Here is a 17,813-nt window from a genome sequence, read left to right as displayed (position 1 = left end):
TCATTGTCCTGTTGGAAGGTTCACCTTCGGCCCTGTTTGATGCCCTGAGCACTCTGGAACAGGTTTTCATTAAGGATATCTCTGTACTTTGCTCTGTTCAGCTTTTCCTCAACCCTGACCAGTCTCCCAGTCCCTGACAATGAAAAACACCCCCATAGCATGATGCTGCCACCAACATGCTTCACCATTGGGATGGTATTGCACAGGTGATGAGAGGTGGCTGGTTTCCTCCAGACATGATGCTTAGAATTGGTTTCATCAGACCAGAGAATCTTGTTTCTCACAGTCTGAGGGACCTTTAGGTGCTTTTTTGCAAACTCCAAGCAGGCTTTCATTTGCCTCTATTGAGGAGAGGCTTCTGTCTGGCCACTCTGCCATAAAGATTGGTGGAGTGTTACAGTGATGGCTGTCCTTCTGGAAGTTTCTCCCACCTCCACACAGGATCTCTGGAGCTCAGCCAGAGTTTGGGTTCTAGGTCACCTCTCTTACCAAGGCCTTTCTCTCTGGATTGCTCTGTTTGTCTGGACAGCCAGCTCTAGGAAGAGTCCTAGTTGTTCCAAACTTCTTCTATTTAAGCATTATGGAGGCCACTGTGCTCTTGGGAACCTTCAATGCAGCATAATTTTTTTGTAGCCTTCCTCAGATCTGTGCCTTGACACAATCCTGTCTCTGAGCTCTGCAGGCAGGTCCTTCGACCTCATGGCTTGGTTTTTTCTGTGATATGCATTGTCAGCTGAGAGACCTTATATAGAGAGGTGTGTGCCTTTCCAAATCATGCCCAATCAATGGAATTTACCACAGGTAGACTCCAATCAAGGTGGAGAAACATCTCAAAGATGATCAAAAGAAATATGATGCACCTGAGCTAAATTTCAAATTTCATAGCAAAGGGTCTGAATACTTATGTCAATGTAATATTTCAGTATTTTATTTTTAATAAATTTGCAAAATTTCTAAAATCCTGTTTTCACTTTGTCATTATGGGGTATTGAGTGTAGATTGATGAGGGAAAAATGAATTTAAATCATTTAAGCATAAGGCTGCAACATAAAATGTGAAAAACGTGTAGGGGTTTGAATACTTTCTGAATGCACTGTAATTGTGTAATAATTATACACAGAGTATAATTGATCTGATGTAGTATGTCTCTTTTTCATTCTGTTTTATATCAGTGGGTGTAAACTCCTTCATGTCATTGTTTTATAGTTTTATACTGCCATATTTTTCAATAAAAACCTGCCCTTTAAATGAAGGTTATAAATATTTCATAATTTCAAATGAAGTTACTTTGTCTTTGATTTTCATTTTTTGGAAACATGAAGAAATGTTTTCATTCTTGACTGCCTCCCTGCAAAAAAGTTTCAAGGACCTTTGCGGTGCATTCCTGCCAGCATTTGCATGCACTCACTGTCCACACACATTTTAATGCCTTCCAGCTTTCCCTTCAGGCCATCTGAAACATGGCACTCTAATGTGGAATGGGTGCAGCTCACTGGATCACAGAATGAGGAACAGCTTAATAATGCCTCTCAACATGCAAGAGCACACAGTCCTCTCCCCCAAGCCAACCTCTGATCCAGGTGCACAGTGGTGTGATATCAGGCCATACCGCAGAGAGAATGTGCACTTTCCCCTCCCTGGCAAGCCCCGCTGGTGGCTTTGGTTCAAGGTCCAAGTCAAGGGCCTGGAGCAATGGTGTACATATGCTGTGCTAGTGAACCTGGATCACATGGTCTGGACTGTGGAAGGAGAGCAGACGTGCCATGGAGCAGAGCCTGGTGAGGATTTCTCTCTTTCTCTTCCCCCTGAAGCCTACAGCAGGAAGGACATTTGAGCTCATGAAACCACAACCTGGAGTCTGTTTCCCCCTTCTGTGGTTGCTGTTTGTGTCTAACTGTGTCTGTTATCATTTCTGGGGGTGCATGAGATTTAATGTGTCTATTACTAGTGGTGTATACTGTGGAATCACATCAAACACCACAAAGCTTGTCTGAACATTTTATCATCCTGTGTCTAAGTATATTTTACCTAGGATCAGCAGGCTGAGGAAAGGGTTGAAACATATTTACAGACTTATTTGACTTTACCACTGCAGGTAACAAGCTAAATGGAAATTACACCGTCCAGCCAGTGGAGAATTGCCGACCGTAATCAATCTTTCAGCATGCTGGGGGAGCGTTGCCCTGTCATGAACTCTGACACAGCAGAGTGTTTACAGACTCTATTTCAAAGTACATATTAACTGTATCAGAGGATTGTCTTCTTTTGGGAGGCAATACTATTTGAGAGGTTTGAAGCAATTAGGCTAGTTTATGGGGGCGTGTAATGTAACTTCTCCTGAGAGGCAAAGATTCTTTTCATTACAGGATCCCCAAGGGCAGCATCTGACATATTGTGTCTTCTTTTACCCATTCAGTGCATAAATATGGAATCTGAGGCTTAGAAAACTATACTAGGTCATAAATAACTCATAATCTCTAGCAGAAATGTTAGAAGTGTTAATAAGTCTATAACTTGAAAGATTATTGAATTAATAATGAAAGGAACATGGTCTGTAGACACCATTTTAAGGTGTTCTTTTACTTGACCGGTGCCTGACTGGATTTTGACAGTAAAGGGTGGGGGGGGGGGGGGGTTTGCAATGACTGGAATGTGGATGAATGACGTATGGGTGACTGGGCTGTTTGGCTGTTTCCTACAGGTTGTCCCTGTGTTGATTGCAGTGTCTGTAGTCACTGTCACGTTGCTCTACTTCCTGCTTAAAGCATGGGGTTTGGCTGATGCAGGAAGACAAAAGAAAGGGCCTATAACCCTCCTGGATCCCAACACCAAATATGCACTGCCACTGACAGAGAAGGAGGTGCAGCTTCCACAGCTTTACTATCTAATAATAGACAGCAGACATATATATATGCATAATGTTCTTAGAGCTGATTATTCACTTGGCTTCTTAACAGGAGATCAATCATGATACCAAGAGGTTCCGCTTTGGTCTTCCATCTTCTGCACACATTCTCGGCCTTCCAACGGGTAGCTATGTGGTTTATGGTATCAAAGACACCAATCTATGCATGCATTGTGCCCAATTGTACAGTAAAAGGATAAAATGACTTAAAAGACACTGTTCTTGCTATGATGATACTCCTGGGTTTCGTCACAGGGCAGCATGTCTACTTGTCAGCAAAAGTCAGTGGGAGTCTGGTTGTCCGTGCCTACACTCCTGTCTCCTGTGATGAGCACCAGGGCTTTGTGGATCTCATTGTAAAAGTAAAGTATTTTTATTAGGATTGTCAGTCAGATTTGCTGAGACCTGGTTACAGCTAAAAGGTTACAAATTAAAACAAAATTGGAGTGTGGATTATTTTACACATCTTAGACAATTTTCTGCTGATTAAATATCAGTTCTTTTCAAGGGCTACAAGAATCTAAATGAAACTAAAATACGTGACATTGTTTTAATATGTAATAGTATAATATGGTAAATATAATTTCCTTTAGTTCATGATACTAATTTGAATCTTTCAAAGTATGTGAGTCATGGATCTGTCCTGGCTAAAACTCACACACAGTCTGTAGCTTTTTCACAGAGCACAGCTGCACAATTGCTGATGTTTAAGATAAACTATTATGTTTCTTGGTGAACTGTTAAACAGGTGTACTACAAGAACACGCATCCAAACTACCCCGAGGGAGGCAAGATGTCACAGTACCTGGACAGCCTGAAAATTGGTGACACAATCGACTTCAGAGGACCTAACGGACTGCTGGTGTATAGAGGAAATGGTAACATAAATGTATTATCTGTTATCAACAGATGTCTTAGTATTGCCTTCCTTTCTAATGACCAGAGAGACAGAGGATGAAAAAACAGCACAGTGAAGTACACTGTTGGAAAGGGGTTTTTATGTTCTGAACAATCCAGTAAATAAAAATTTGAGTCATCTCACTGGTATACTAAATATCCAGTCTTTAGTTGAAACTATCACTACAGTAACAATGATACTTTGTGATCAGTGTAGTCCAAAATATTAATACTTTAGTGTAATTTCTGTTACTGGCCACAGGAAGGCAGTACAGTATAAGAGACGCTCTGCACAGAGATAAACCAGCGTACTCTCATAAAATAATATCCCATTTCCTTACCGCAGGTAGCATCTTTAGAGATTGTATTTGAAGGTTAAAACAGCAGTATGAAACACTGCAATATGTAAAAAAATGCAAACATTTATTTTCACAGTGTATAGACAACTCTCATTTGTTGTTTCTGTTAAAGGTAAATTTGCCATCCGACCTGACAAAAAGTCAGATCCCAAGATCACCACTTTCAAACATGTAGGAATGATTGCTGGAGGAACAGGTAGGGATATGCTGTAATGTTTATAAATCTTTATTTCCAATTTTAATGAAGGTTATTATGTATTGCATTTCACTGTATTCTAAATTGAATCATTCCAGCATTTTTTCGCATGCCCATCCATAACTGTAAATAATGTAATTCAAAGAAATGTAGTGGAATAGGAAAAATGGCTACACTTACTCATTTTCTTCCAGGCATCACCCCAATGTTGCAGCTCATTCGAAGCATTACAAAAGATCCTGCAGACAACACAAAGTGCTACCTTATTTTTGCAAACCAGGTCAGACTTTTAAGAAAAAGAGGAATATTTACATTTTATTTAACCACTAAAGTGCAGTGAGTTATGTGGATTAATTATTAGAAAATTGCAGGTTTTAAGTCTGTGTGTGTCTTGACATAGCTGTACACAGGTTTATTAACTTCTGAGTGTGGTGAAAAGCCCTTGTACTACTAGTTCGAAGCACTCACTTCAGAACAGGGTGCAAATCTGACATGCTTTGTAATACACAATATCAAAGGAACCTAGAAATACATATCTTTCACATATCAATGTGTTTGATACATTTTCGTAGTCAATATAGGATTCTGCTGTATTACTCCTTGGAATGGCTCATGTATAATTGATCTGATAGTCAAAGTAACATTTCCAATGTCTGACAATCATGTTTTTTTATTATTATTATTTTTAAATAACCAAGTGATGTGAGCCATTTGCTCTAAGGTTTAGATGGATCTTCTCAACTTTGTAAATGTTCACAAACAGAGAACATGTTAATTAGTTCTCGGTCAGACATGCCACAATTTTAAAGATGTTGTTTTCAATGCCCACAGACCAAAAAGGACATTTTGTTGAGGAAGGAGCTGGAAGAGGTGCAGAAAAGTCACCCAGATAAGTTCAAGCTGTGGTACACTCTAGACAAAGCACCCGCGGGTAAGAGTCCCACCCTAGTGTCACCGCGTACCCATACACGCTCCCAGCAGTCAGAGCTTGTTTGTTCCGCTATCACACCAGGGTACAACCCGCCTCGTCGAGGCACCAATTTGCAATGCAACAAAGCAGAGGTGTCTCAGTACATTATGGTCTCTGGCTGCAAAGAATGCAGTGCTTCTATTCTCACTGTTACCCCTGCTGCCACACATTCACAGAGGGTCAGGAGCACCCCCACTGATATTAGGTGGGAATAAAACAGGTGTGCTGCCACCTCCCCTCTCCCACCCTCATGTGCAAATATTTATTAGGTTTCTGTTTTGCCTTGGAACTCCTCGACAGAGCTTGAGTTTTGAGTCACAGCTTTCTTTGTTGTCTCTGCATCAGGTTGTGCTATAAGTCACAAAGTGCTCAGCTTAGGTCGTGGGTCAAGCCTGGCAAGAAGAGATACAAAGAAATTAATGCCTTGCTTTGTGTATAAGTAACAGATAGATCACTGTTTTCATGTGGACAAAGATTCCACAGTAGGGATACAATCATATGTTAAAAACAGTAATATTCTCTTTCCCTTGTAGAGTGGAAATACAGCACGGGTTTTGTCGATGCTGGAATGATTAAAGACCACCTGCCCCCTCCAGCAAATGATGTTCTCATTGTCATGTGTGGACCACCTCCTATGATCCAATATGCATGTCAGCCTAATCTCTCCAAGCTGGGCTACAAAACAGAGAACACCTTCGCGTACTAACTCTAAGGACACCATCCATCCAGAATGGAAATGTGAGAAAATAAAGGGACTGGCAATTCCATGTCTGGAAGCCTGAACTCCTGAGCTAATGCATGAACAGCTTTTCAGCCATCTCTTTCAACCCACATAATGAATGCAATGAAACAATTAAGAAATGAGTTCAAATAAGAAAAAAGCAAATCCTGCAACCTTCAAAGACTGAAATTGACAACATCTAGTAGAGGAAATGCAAACATTCCAGTACCATTATTACAACACAGTTACCTAGCATGTGCCCTTATCCAGGTCAGCTTATTATTGTGCACATTTCCCATAGTAATACGCAATTAATACAGAGCTAATTGTTTCTATTAAGGACACATCAACCATGATCCATTGTTTGTGAGAATTACCTTTATATATGACTTGCCACTGTAAAGCACTCGCATTTCACATAACTCCCATGCTTTCAACATCAATTCAAAACTGCCCACAGCTCATGAATAAGGGAAAACGAAGCTGGAAAATTGGGTACAAAAAAAAAAAAAAACTGGCAGCAGATATTAAAATTTAGGTATCAAGTACTGAAAATTTATGTCAGTCTCATTTGGTCCAGTTTAATTGCACAAGTTTTCATCATCAAAGAAGTCTTTGCAAATACAAAAAGAAATTTGTACTTATTTGTATTTAAAAGTAATTATTGTCAGATGGGTGAACATAAGCACAAGCAATTGTCTGTTTTTTCAGTCACCTCTGTCCTCTGTCATGACACACAAATGTGTATTGTACTGTTCTTTTAAACTGTCATGCTGGTGAGATCAATTATCTAATCATGCCATTTATGAAAAGTCTTTGATTCCCTTAAAATCCGATTCCATTCAAATATACATGTAATCACACACAACACTGTTATACCAATGAGAATTCATTGTATAATTGATTTGATAAACTTTATTTTAATTATATGATTTAAAATTTATATTTCATACAATTTAACATTGACATGATGCACATGATCGCTGACAGTGGAAATGCTACACATAATACATCATAAATTTAATATGACTACAACAGAAAATATAATAATTATATGAAAGACATTACATTCAAACACAAACTTTAAAAAATGTAAGAGGAAGGAGGAAGTGTCTATTTCATTTCTTGTGAGCTCATGTTAGTACCATTCATTTATATATTCAAAGCCTCCAATAATTTAGTTTTGCTCAGCATTGCTCCTGTTTACACAAAATAGTTTGTTCCCCTCAACAGGCTGCCTGAAGGTTGCCATTGTGAACACCGTAGAAAATGTGCACACTAATTTCTTTAGATCACTGATCCTGTTCATTGTCTGCAATAATGGTCCCCATGGAAAAGAGCCCATTCTCTGGAACTCACACTCTGGATCCATGCCAGGACAGACCATACATTCTTAATATCACTCTCACACAATGCCAGTAAGCAGGACCCATGGGTCAATACCACCATGAACACAGGCAAGTTAAAGTTCTAACTGCACTGGGTGGTCAGCTGCCAGTTTGAAGGATTTAGGGGGGCACTGTTTTGTCAAAGTCAGAGCGTGAGGTGAGGGAGGGGTGGCATCAAGTGAACTTGATGACCATTGTCAGGGGCTCATCTTGCTTCCTTCGGATTATGGCCTGCAGCATCCGGGCTGGCGTGACAAAGGACTTTGACCCTTTGAAGAAATTCTCGATGAATGTCTGGTCAATTCTGGCACACCTACCTATGGCAGCATGGAAGTTGTTGCTGAGCACGCCGTAGATGTTGCTGGGGTCATTTTTGCGGCCAAAGAAGAGGAAGAGCGCGTGGCAGTCCTGGCCGATAGAGGAACAGAACTCAATCATCCTCTCGGCCTTAGTTCTATTGGCTGACTCCATGCGTGCCATTTCCATGGCCTCAGTGTAGACCTCCATGGGGAAGTCGTCAGCACCCTTATCCTCCCCGTCGGATGGGTGCAGTACCTGCACAGCAACCTGGATCTTTGGGTTTTTACTGGGCGCCTCAATGACTGCCCACACCCAGTCGGCCCCCAGCAAGATCTTCTGCTCCTTGGTCATGGCCGTGCAGTTGAAGGCATTGGTCATCTGTAGCTGCACGCTTCGGGTGATGTATGTCATCAGGAAGATCTCATTCAGGGTACCGGTGCTCGGGAAAAATTTGTTCTCTGGGTCCTGGAACAGCAGGTACTCCCGTGTCCGGGAAGAAGCCAGCTGAACACTGTCACTGAACAGAGGGATGATGTCCAGGGCTTGCGGTTTCCCTATTCTCACAAGGTCTTTGAATATGCTGGGTTTGCCCCCAACTCTGGTTTCTGTTTGCCCCATGCTTGAAGAACCACTTAGAGTGTTGTTTCCCGTATGCACTGGAAGTATATACCCTTCATTAATTTTGCACTGCCCAACTTGGTAACATCCTTCTGTGGTATAACATAGGAAAATGAATTTTTAAAGGATTTAAACAAGCACCATAGCAGAAAAAGACTTTTTACACAATCATTGGTGAGAAAGATGTTTCCCACTTCCCAGAATTTTTTTTTATGTAAATAATACTCTGTATGTACAAGTACAATTATATGATTAACATCCTCTCTCCTTGCCCCGTGTAAGCAAAGTAATGAAACTTACCAGCACCACCTTGCTCTTGATTTTAGCTTTGTTAGGAGGAACACAGCTAGCACCACTGTTCTCTTGGAATACCTATTGAAAAATGTAGACTGGTCTGAAGCAGAGGCACAACCTGGAACCTTGTTAAACATATTGAGGATTTAACCTGCTGCTGATGATCCTACTCTTTTGCCTTTCAAATGATCTTCTTTATTTACATAGAACCATCTCCCTGAAGGCTGGGATTGGACCCTTTCATAAGTGCTTTAGTATTCTAATGACAATACCTATTGGCAAACAAGTCTGTACTACTTGCAAATCACCAAGTAGACATGAAAACCTGTTTCTGCCTTTTCCAAAATAACAAACCTACTCTCAAATGGGCAGGGTGTGCTTGTGGGTCATTTGAATAGATTTCAGTGTGAGTATTTACTTATTTAAAAAAAAAAAAAACTCATTACCGGTAATTATATTGTAGAAGATTTAATTTCAAATATATTGCACTTGAATTATGCATTCTAATAAACAAAGTAAACTCCTAGTTTTCGTATAACTTTTTCTAAAAATACAAAATTTCTATATACCCCAACTCCATTTTAACCAGGTAACGTTAATAATAGTAAAAAAAAAAAAATATCAAAAGAGTTCGCGGTGCAGTTGCTGAGCTGGAGCTGGAGTCGCGCGAGCAGACATTTGTAAAGCTTCGGGCAGCCTACGTTTTTCGCTTGCCCAATAATTCTTCATATGCTGATTTTCAAGCGGGAAAACTGTTGTGGCACCTCCGCAGAACAGGAACATTAATAAAATGTCTAAATTGCCGGTGGAGGCTTCATTGTTAAAATGAGGTATGGGTGTTTTCCTTGGTCTAGTCGGTGTGCTATCAGCCCGAGTCCTCAGAGTGTTGCCGTTTGCCCACGCCTCAATTCCTTGAGCACCTCGTCGTGGCTTAGCAAGTACTGAAAGCGAGAAGTGTGAGGGGATGGGTTAGCTGGTAGCATTGGATCCTCCAGTAGCTGTCTGTTAAATGCGACTTGAAAAGAAAAAGAACTGGTTTAGAGCTTTAGCTCGTAATTTCAAATTAAATCATAGGACGTAGCAAACTGTATGGTAACATGGAAGTAAAACCAGGAAAAATTAATACTCGTTTCATTTGAATAAATGGGAAACATTAGTAAAGCGGATATGTGGTTAATACGTGTTTTATTTATGGTGTTGTTGGAAGATACATGTTATGTACAGGCTATACTTACTGTGAGGTTGTTTATGCCTTCTGAGAGTGCCTCTATTTGTAGTACCGTTCCCTCTGTGATCACCGCCTACAATGCCAGGGTCACCATTACAACGTAATTCTAACAAAACACTCAGCATCTTATAGCGTCAACAAGCTCAATTTAGGCTAGGCTACATCACAGTGCAAGTAAATCCTAAATATTCACTCTGCATATTCACTGTGCACTTTACAGTGCTCTGAAAAACGTCAGTAACTGTACTTGGACGTTTTCTGCGTGTGTGAATGCTGCAAGGCAGTAACATAAGAGAACTGAACGATGTTTGGAAAAAAAGTTACTGGTCATACCTTTGGATGAGCCCAGACAAGATGCATGGTGTGATATTTGTGTTCCAACATGCATTGGCCATTTGCCCATCTTGCATAAAATGGACATTGCACAGTCAGCGAGAGCATTTGATGGAAGCAGGTTAGATGGTGGCATTGGTTAATTATGCGCTGTCATGTTTCTTTCCAAAGTAGTTCATCTGAGCTATTTGTTTGAAAGACCTGCTGAAACATTGGCCATAACAGATTTTGATTCTAATGACAGTACATTATTTGCAAAATGTACACATATGTATCTATTTCTAAAGAGTTAAGAGCTATATAGTACCTTCATTTTTCAACGAATGATTCACCAAGCAAGAAAAGACTATTCAACAATCACTTTTATTAAATTTATTAATCACTGTAGCCCAGTCTGGTTTTGGATAATACTATTTACAATAACATAAGGACAGAATGCTTACTTATTACAACAGCATACTATAAAAATATTTATGTAACTTTATACCTATATGATCTGTATATTTTCTGTCAAAACATGTAGAGTTGTAGAATTTCATATTATTTTTTGCCATTACATTATCAAGTAACCAACATAAATATTGAATATATCCCTTAGTGTGCAAATATTGCACAGGTTTATAACACAACTGTCTAAACAGTGAACTCTGATGAGATTCAAAAATTGCAAAATACAGTTAGCTCAATTTCTTTTGTGACACAAAATGTAGTTATATAGTCTTAAAATACACAAAAAAGTATACATGTTAAATAAGACAGCATGATTGTTATTAAAATTGGTATTAAAGTGATGAGAGATGATGGTTCAGTTTTGTACTAAAATGCTGATTCCACAGTATCAGGGCATGGGATATTGATGCACCTCTCGGTGAAAATCAGTTTTAAAATGTCCTGAATGTTGCTCATGCCCATGGTCGAGGGTGTTGAGGGTTAAAACAATGGCACAGGGAGAGGTTACTGGCTGCAAGCTTGGTGGTGATGGGTGAAGTCATATCAGCTCTTTTGCCCCACCTGCTCCAGTCTCTCTGCGTCAAAGATGGGACTCAGTCCCCTGAATCCCGAATAGGGGCGGTGGGCCCCATTCATGGCTGATGGGGCTGGGTCCATGGGGCAAATGTAGTCTGTGGAATCATCCAGCTTCTTCTTTCTCAAGTGTCCAAAGTTGGAGAACCCCAACTTCTTTGGCTGAAAATGACATGGTAAACTGTGAAGATGAAGCTGATATGCACTATTTCCCTCCCCACTCCCATCTCCACCCTTGCACAGATAGCAACACAATCAGTGGATGCTATACTAAATATTTTACATGAATAAGTAAGATAGGCTGTTAATTCATTTATTGTAGTGCATATTTTGCTTATTTCAGCAGAGCTGTTAATATGTTAAATTAATCTAACCCCTCAAAGCCAACCTGGTACCTGCAACTGTTGGCCTTCTTTAAGTTCACATAAACCCTGGTCTGCAACTTCAATGGGGGGTGAAGGAGTTTTCACAGTGAGAATGTCAAGGCATCTCTGAGATCAGGTTTGGTACCAGCCTTCATGTCATTCCTTGTGAACTTTTCAGAGATATTGAAAAGCCACGTGACGTCCTACCCGGACTTTGGCAGTAGTGGTCAGGGGGGCGTAGCCGGAGGACTCCATGTACTCTCGCTTCTCCTGCTGGGCCTGAGGGCCCACAAGCGTGTTGAAGTTGGTGGCCAGGTGGCGTCGCAGAAGGGTCTTCTGCGGAGGGATGTTCAGGAGCATGGCCAATGTGTCTGAGTTAAAGCGTGGCTCTAGGATCTGAAATGCCACAACAGGGTAAGAGATCAGTCATGAAAGATTGGTACATTATTTAATCACACAAAAGAATATTTTATGTGGGTGATAATCTGATAATGTCAGATCAATGAACTCATGTTCACAAGTATTATCACATCATCACTGTATTGCACATATTAAGAGGTGCCTACTAAGATAGTCCCTGAGTGCCTCACTTCAAAACCTTTTTACACATTTTTATACATTTTTGTCACTGTTTTTCTTGAAGCATAAAAATTGACCTTCTTACAGGAAAACATTTCCCATAACAAAATTATTACCATAATGGCACAGAGAGTCAATTTGATTTATCAGTCATAAAATACTTTTTAAATGTTTATCTTTTATATTTTTTCTTATTTCAAAGTCATTTTTTTCTTGTTTTGTCTTAAGATATCTTGAAATAGAAAAAAATTACTTATCAAAGACGAATAAGAGTAGTACAGCATTTTTATTATGATTCTATAACACTAAAAAACCAGTAAAAAATCTTACTGTAAGATCATTTTAATTTTTTTTTAAATGGCATATTTGAGCCACAGATCTTGGACACAGTAGTAGCTGAAAAAGAGCTGGACGTAGTAGATAGCTGTGGGGGAATTGGGGGGGGGCACTCACTATCAGTCCACCATGCACGCCGCTGCCCCTGAGGTTGGGGGCGTACTCTGCCAGGTCCACCGAACGCAGCCACTCCATCACGCGGTGGTTAGACCACTGCACCACCTCTGAGGGGGATGTCTTGTTCTGATGACCAAAAAAAAACATGCACACACAGGGTTATTTACAGAGTATTGATTTAAAATCAGACTTTCAAAGCCTCCTTCCTCTCACCGCTCTGTAGGACTCCTGTTTGCTTTGTTTTTCCCCCCTGTTTCTTTGATTTTCTACATGAGCTCTTTATTTTTCTCCTGCTCTTCAGTGCTTTGTTCTGCCAGGATGTATTAGATAAATGGATTAGAATGGATAAATGTGGGGTGACAAGCACTGGGAGCAGTCAGAGCCCTGAGCCCCAGCCTCTCACCTCATCCCCTGGCCTGCGTTTCAGGCAGTGGGGGTTGAACTTGTTGACATGGAGTACGTGGATGGCACACTTGATGCTGAGGTGATGGAGCTGACTGGTGACTTTCAGAAACAGAAGGTCGTTCTGTGAAATAGACAAAAGGCACAGGACTACGATGACAACAAAAAAGGATATGATGTGACATTACAATTAATTTTTTCTCCTGTCTAACCACAGGAAACACAAGGGGATTGCCTTACCACTGTCAAGTACTGAAGCATCCTGCCATCAATCCTTCCCTCATTGAACTGGTCCTTGTACTGAGGTAAGCCAATATCATCAAGCCAGCCTGTGAGCAAAAACCAGATTTGAATTGTTTATTTCTGTCTTCTCTGTAGTAACATCAGGTGCTAAACCAAACGGCGAGTGACTAATCACTAGAAGATGGCACCTGCTGGGCTTCATACATACGTGTCACCCAGATATGATCCAGTTCTGATGATGTCTCCTTCACTTTGGTGCTGAATGAGCGGAGCGCCAGCTGCAACTTCTTCCTGTGCAGGGGATGCTTAATCCCCATTTCCTGGGATTAAGATGAAATATGTAAATGTTGTATAATCATTGCATAAGTGCAGGAAGTGCATATGCAGCTGGGGTCATTGGTGTTGTAGTAAATGTGGTCATTCTCACACTCTGTATTTTTAAGAACAGATTGAGTCAGAACAGCATGTTATTCCATGCAGGAATTACGCATATATGAGTCTTGATGTGTGAACTTGTGAAAAAGCACCTGACAGAAAGGTGAGCAGTTGCTGGTTTATTTGGGAAAGGAGAACTGAATCGTGTGCCCACCTTTTCTAAATCCTGGGGAGTGGCAGAGAGAAGGGTCTGACCGTCATTGACCCACTGCCTGGCTAAATTCACATATTGCCCCAGACCATAGTCCTCCAGCCAACCACACACCTGCTCCGTCGTCCACTTGGAAAAGGGAGTATTCTTGTCTCTGCGGGACAGACAGCCATTAAAACAAATACAATGAATTAATATTACTGCCTGCTTTCATCACATTTAATCCAATTTAACTGTATCACTAAGCATGTAATTTTCCAATGTCAAACAAGGAATTGCCATAACCCATAAATTGGAATGCTGAATTAGAAGCAGCGATGCAGAACACAGCCCAAACAAACTCAATATTCTGTTTGAGTGCATTTCACATCTTTCGTTTCACAACATATCTATTCTGTTTCCTAAACTTGTCTGTACTGAATTCTGTGGGTTGTGATGTAAGAGCCCTTAATGAATGGGGTGGGGTGTTTGTGCTTACCGCACAGAACTCCCAGCATCACTCGTGCGGGCCAGTCGCGGGCCGGCTGTGGCTCGGAGCCCTCCCCTCCGAAACTCTGTGGTCTCCAGGTCGTCCCCGTGCAGGCTGCCTGATTGGGTTCTCCTTATTCTGGGGTGGAATGTGCACAGGACAGAGTCACACCATCAACATGTGTTGCTCTAGCTAATGTCATTATTGAACTCTGTAACCTGTCATTTGTCCTCCAACAAACTGCACTGCTGTCTGCCATCTACTTCACTGCCTGGTTTTAAAGTGTGCACAATATCAGCAAACTAGCAGAAACTTACAGGCATCGTGCTGGAAATAAAACTACTGAATTTATTTAAAAGTGACAGTAAAAAACTGAAATCAAAGAATTTACAAATACGGAAGTCTTCTGCCTGTTACCTAGCAGTTTCAATGTTTTTGTGGAACATTCAAATTTGATGATGGCCTTCTTGTTTCAAACTTTGCTAAAAGGTGAAAAGGTAAAACAGCTGAAATGTCATCAACTTGCTGCAATTCTGTAGAAAGAATGGTGTAGGAATAAGAAGATGGTTTGTACTTTTTTACTATGTGTATAATGGGCACACCAAGACAACAGCTGATTCATTACAGAGGTGTTAGCCAACTTGCTAACCTTGTTTAATGAGGAGATACCAGTAACTGACCATCCAGTTTCCTATACGGGTTTGGAAATGACTGCCCCTGACAGGCCAACACTGGCATTACATTGCTACCACATCACAACTGCATAAACATATTGAAGTCTGCTTGCTGAATTCATATTTATATTGCACATGGACTGCATCATACAACAGTGCACACTGAGTGTGTTCATGTATGGTGACTGAACTCACTTTCCCCAAAACTTCTTGATGCCCTTCTGGTTCTTTTTATTCTCTGGGGAGACGGGAGACTGCTGCCCCGAATCGACTCCAGATGACAAAGGCGAGAGATCGGACGATGTTGTGTCGTCCATTTTTTCCGTCTTCCCTACAAACAGGGAAAAACAGTTTCTTTTCATTAGATTCTGCATGTCAGCTGTCTAGAAACATGCATGCTTTTTTTGCGGGGGGGGGGGGGGGGGGGGGGTGCATTGAATATTTTGAATAAATCTGAAAATTTGGTCATGCAAAAGGACATGCACAGGCCAACCCACCACCTCCAAAAAGGTCATGTTTCCCACGAGATGCTGAGCCAGATGAAAGCAATGCAAGATACAGAGAAAAAAATGCACTGTTAGTCTCAAAAATTTAGGAAAAATTTTACATGGAGGAAATTTGTGTGCTGCCAGTGAGATTCTGTTAATATCTTAAACACTTCAGTGAGAAATGCCAATATGTCATACTATCAAGAATTCTAGCTATTCATTTTATACTAAACATTTCATGAGGAACTAATTACACACAGTTCATGGTTTTCCTTGAAATGAATTTGAAACGGTAACTGTTGTAACCCTTTTCACTCTATGATGACAGGTTGTAACTTTTAGTTATGAATTTGGAGTAGACCAGAAGTCTGTGCATTAAGGCAGAAAGAAGGAGTTAAACCAGCTCTGGCCATGTCTGTCACTGCAGAAGGGTCATGGGTTTAACCTCTAGCTACAACTTTCTCTGTACCCAAAATGCACAGTAACCTTAAAACTTAAAAGCAGTCACTCCTGTGCCAATTTGAAAGTCATTACAGCACTGGGCATAGTAAATGCTGTGGTTATGGGTGAGAAATGGACAGGGCCACCCATTACTGCTGATCAGAGATGGTAGTGTGAAACTGGGAGAAGCAGGACCTGAATGCATGCATTTGTTTCTGCAGAGTACGATACCTAAAGCTGGAGCACTGGCGCTCCTGCATCGGTCTTCAGCCAAGTCAATTGAACAAGCAGAAAGCCACATAAAAAGCACAGGGGAAACACCAGCAAATTAAGTGAAAGTTACAGGAGAAAGAGTTTGACTTCAGTGAGAGTGAACACAGAGAGAAGTTAGCCCATGCAGAACTTCAGCAAATAAAAGCGTGAACATAACCATTTGTTTAGAAGGGTGGCGCTGTTGTGCATTTGCAGATTTAAATAGAACACATAAAAGAACATTTTTAAGAAAAAAAATATCTTCATCCTCCTATTACAGCAGAATCTGGTCAAAGACTGACTTCCACTGAACACCAGATGAAAGTCATATCTTTATCTTTTAATGTAAAGATCACAATATTGAATTCATATCATCACATGAATGACATATTTTCAGATTATTTACTATAAACAGAAGGCTGAAGTTTAATTCTGGCAAATGTTTTACTAGATTGCTTTTGGCGTACTTAAATTGAATTCACTGTCTTCGCTCTCATCTGGTGATTTTTGAACTGGTGTTGAAAATTTGTCTCTCTCTTCATTTTCCTCAGATCGTGACAACTTCCCTGGCAAAGTTTGGTACTTGTTGCTTTCTATATGACGATTCTGTGAAAACAAATAGGAATAGTTAACAGCATACACTTGCAGTTAGTTATTTCATTCACGTTTTACATAAAATGCTTATGTACATGACAGCTGAAATGGTAGTAAGCTACAGGCATAAAGCCAGCTGGAAAGCCCTTGGAGGCAACATTGATCTTCATTATATGTAATGCTTCATCTTAAGTAATCTGTCTGGGTACTATTAAACTAGTTAAGGGGAGCGGTTAAAGGTCAAAGGTTATTGTGACATCCACTGGAAATACCTCTGATACAACAGGTTCTACTGCTTTCCCCACTACATGCTAAGAGTTGGAAAGGGTGGTAAGGAGTGGTCAGTGCATGTAATGAAGAGAAGAGACACATGGTTAGTACAAAAATGAGTATGAATCTCCATATGCGAACCTGCATAACATTGGTATAAAATTGCCTTTGTAATCTATCAACAACTGTTAAATTCAGATGACCAATTCATACAAATTGTTTGTCACTAAAATGGATATAAATGTATTTTTTTAGTTCTGTTTAGGGTACTAGCTTTCTGTTACATTACACCATTTGTTTAGTTACATGTTAGTGCCAACCTATAACAGATACTGCCTGTAGAATGAACATTAGTTTCTGGTGGATTAAACAGAGGGATTGCCAAATAAGCCTGGCTGCAGTCTTTAAGCCTGAAATGTCAGTATTTGTTAACTAGCGGGATTAAATCAAGCAAAAGACTACCAGTGACATGTTATTACGTTTAACACCAAAAATGAACTAATTTCACTTTTTTATGGATCCATTTGAGGTAAATAAAATGGGAAGAAACCTTCTGTAAGGATCCACTTTGTAACTCTTCCAAACTGCTTGACAGCATCCTTGGTTGTGTCCTGGCAAATGCAAATTGAAAAGTCACAAAATAAATAATACTGTAGATTTTTTATGTATTTTTTCATCTTCACGGGTTCAGGGCATTCCATTTTCCATTAGAGGTCTCAGAGTTGCCACTGGCAGCTAGTTGGTAGGATGCCCTGCCTTCCAAGG

General features: G+C 40.4%; 3 protein-coding genes across 12 annotated transcripts in view; 1 reads left to right on the top strand and 2 right to left on the bottom strand.

Moving 5' to 3' along the window:
* The first annotated feature begins 1,734 nt into the window (after positions 1-1,734).
* Positions 1,735-6,528, top strand: LOC118782088 (NADH-cytochrome b5 reductase 2). The gene is made up of 9 exons (XM_036535339.1): positions 1,735-1,778; positions 2,702-2,860; positions 2,958-3,030; positions 3,161-3,267; positions 3,654-3,783; positions 4,274-4,357; positions 4,552-4,637; positions 5,189-5,288; positions 5,861-6,528. Exons 1-9 carry the CDS (start codon positions 1,764-1,766, stop codon positions 6,031-6,033), a joined length of 927 nt encoding a protein of 308 aa, XP_036391232.1. The 5' UTR covers positions 1,735-1,763; the 3' UTR covers positions 6,034-6,528.
* A 1,037-nt stretch (positions 6,529-7,565) lies between these two features.
* On the bottom strand, positions 7,566-9,948 carry rep15 (RAB15 effector protein). Of its 3 annotated transcripts, XM_036534579.1 has the most exons (3): positions 9,884-9,948; positions 8,655-8,726; positions 7,566-8,446 (listed from the first exon to the last, which is right to left on the bottom strand). In XM_036534579.1, exon 3 carries the CDS (start codon positions 8,352-8,354, stop codon positions 7,611-7,613), a length of 744 nt encoding a protein of 247 aa, XP_036390472.1. In that variant the 5' UTR covers positions 8,355-8,446; positions 8,655-8,726; positions 9,884-9,948; the 3' UTR covers positions 7,566-7,610. The 3 variants fall into 3 exon arrangements, with proteins under 3 accessions (XP_036390472.1, XP_036390471.1, XP_036390473.1); XM_036534578.1 differs by lacking the exon at positions 9,884-9,948 and having other exon boundaries at positions 8,655-8,833; XM_036534580.1 differs by lacking the exon at positions 9,884-9,948 and having other exon boundaries at positions 7,566-8,392; positions 8,655-8,833.
* ppfibp2b (PPFIA binding protein 2b) overlaps positions 9,287-17,813 on the bottom strand; it is a 53,313-nt gene continuing 44,786 nt past the window's right edge. For 3 of the 8 annotated variants that reach the window (XM_036534569.1, XM_036534571.1, XM_036534570.1), the window contains 12 exons: positions 17,599-17,659; positions 17,051-17,089; positions 16,652-16,790; positions 15,199-15,334; positions 14,339-14,467; positions 13,864-14,014; positions 13,483-13,594; positions 13,272-13,360; positions 13,033-13,155; positions 12,630-12,755; positions 11,805-11,993; positions 10,956-11,394 (listed from right to left, as the gene is read on the bottom strand). In XM_036534569.1, coding sequence (XP_036390462.1) covers positions 11,203-11,394; positions 11,805-11,993; positions 12,630-12,755; positions 13,033-13,155; positions 13,272-13,360; positions 13,483-13,594; positions 13,864-14,014; positions 14,339-14,467; positions 15,199-15,334; positions 16,652-16,790; positions 17,051-17,089; positions 17,599-17,659 — 1,486 coding nt within the window. In that variant the 3' untranslated portion in view covers positions 10,956-11,202. Of the gene's footprint in view, positions 9,590-9,883; positions 9,950-10,955; positions 11,395-11,804; positions 11,994-12,629; positions 12,756-13,032; positions 13,156-13,271; positions 13,361-13,482; positions 13,595-13,863; positions 14,015-14,338; positions 14,468-15,198; positions 15,335-16,651; positions 16,791-17,050; positions 17,090-17,598; positions 17,660-17,813 lie in introns of those variants that run through there. The other 5 variants (XM_036534574.1, XM_036534573.1, XM_036534577.1 and 2 more) reach the window with 3 other exon arrangements.

Source organism: Megalops cyprinoides, chromosome 8, assembly GCF_013368585.1.
Source record: "Megalops cyprinoides isolate fMegCyp1 chromosome 8, fMegCyp1.pri, whole genome shotgun sequence".
Taxonomy (NCBI): domain Eukaryota; kingdom Metazoa; phylum Chordata; class Actinopteri; order Elopiformes; family Megalopidae; genus Megalops; species Megalops cyprinoides.
This window is presented reverse-complemented; position numbering and strand designations above follow the sequence as displayed.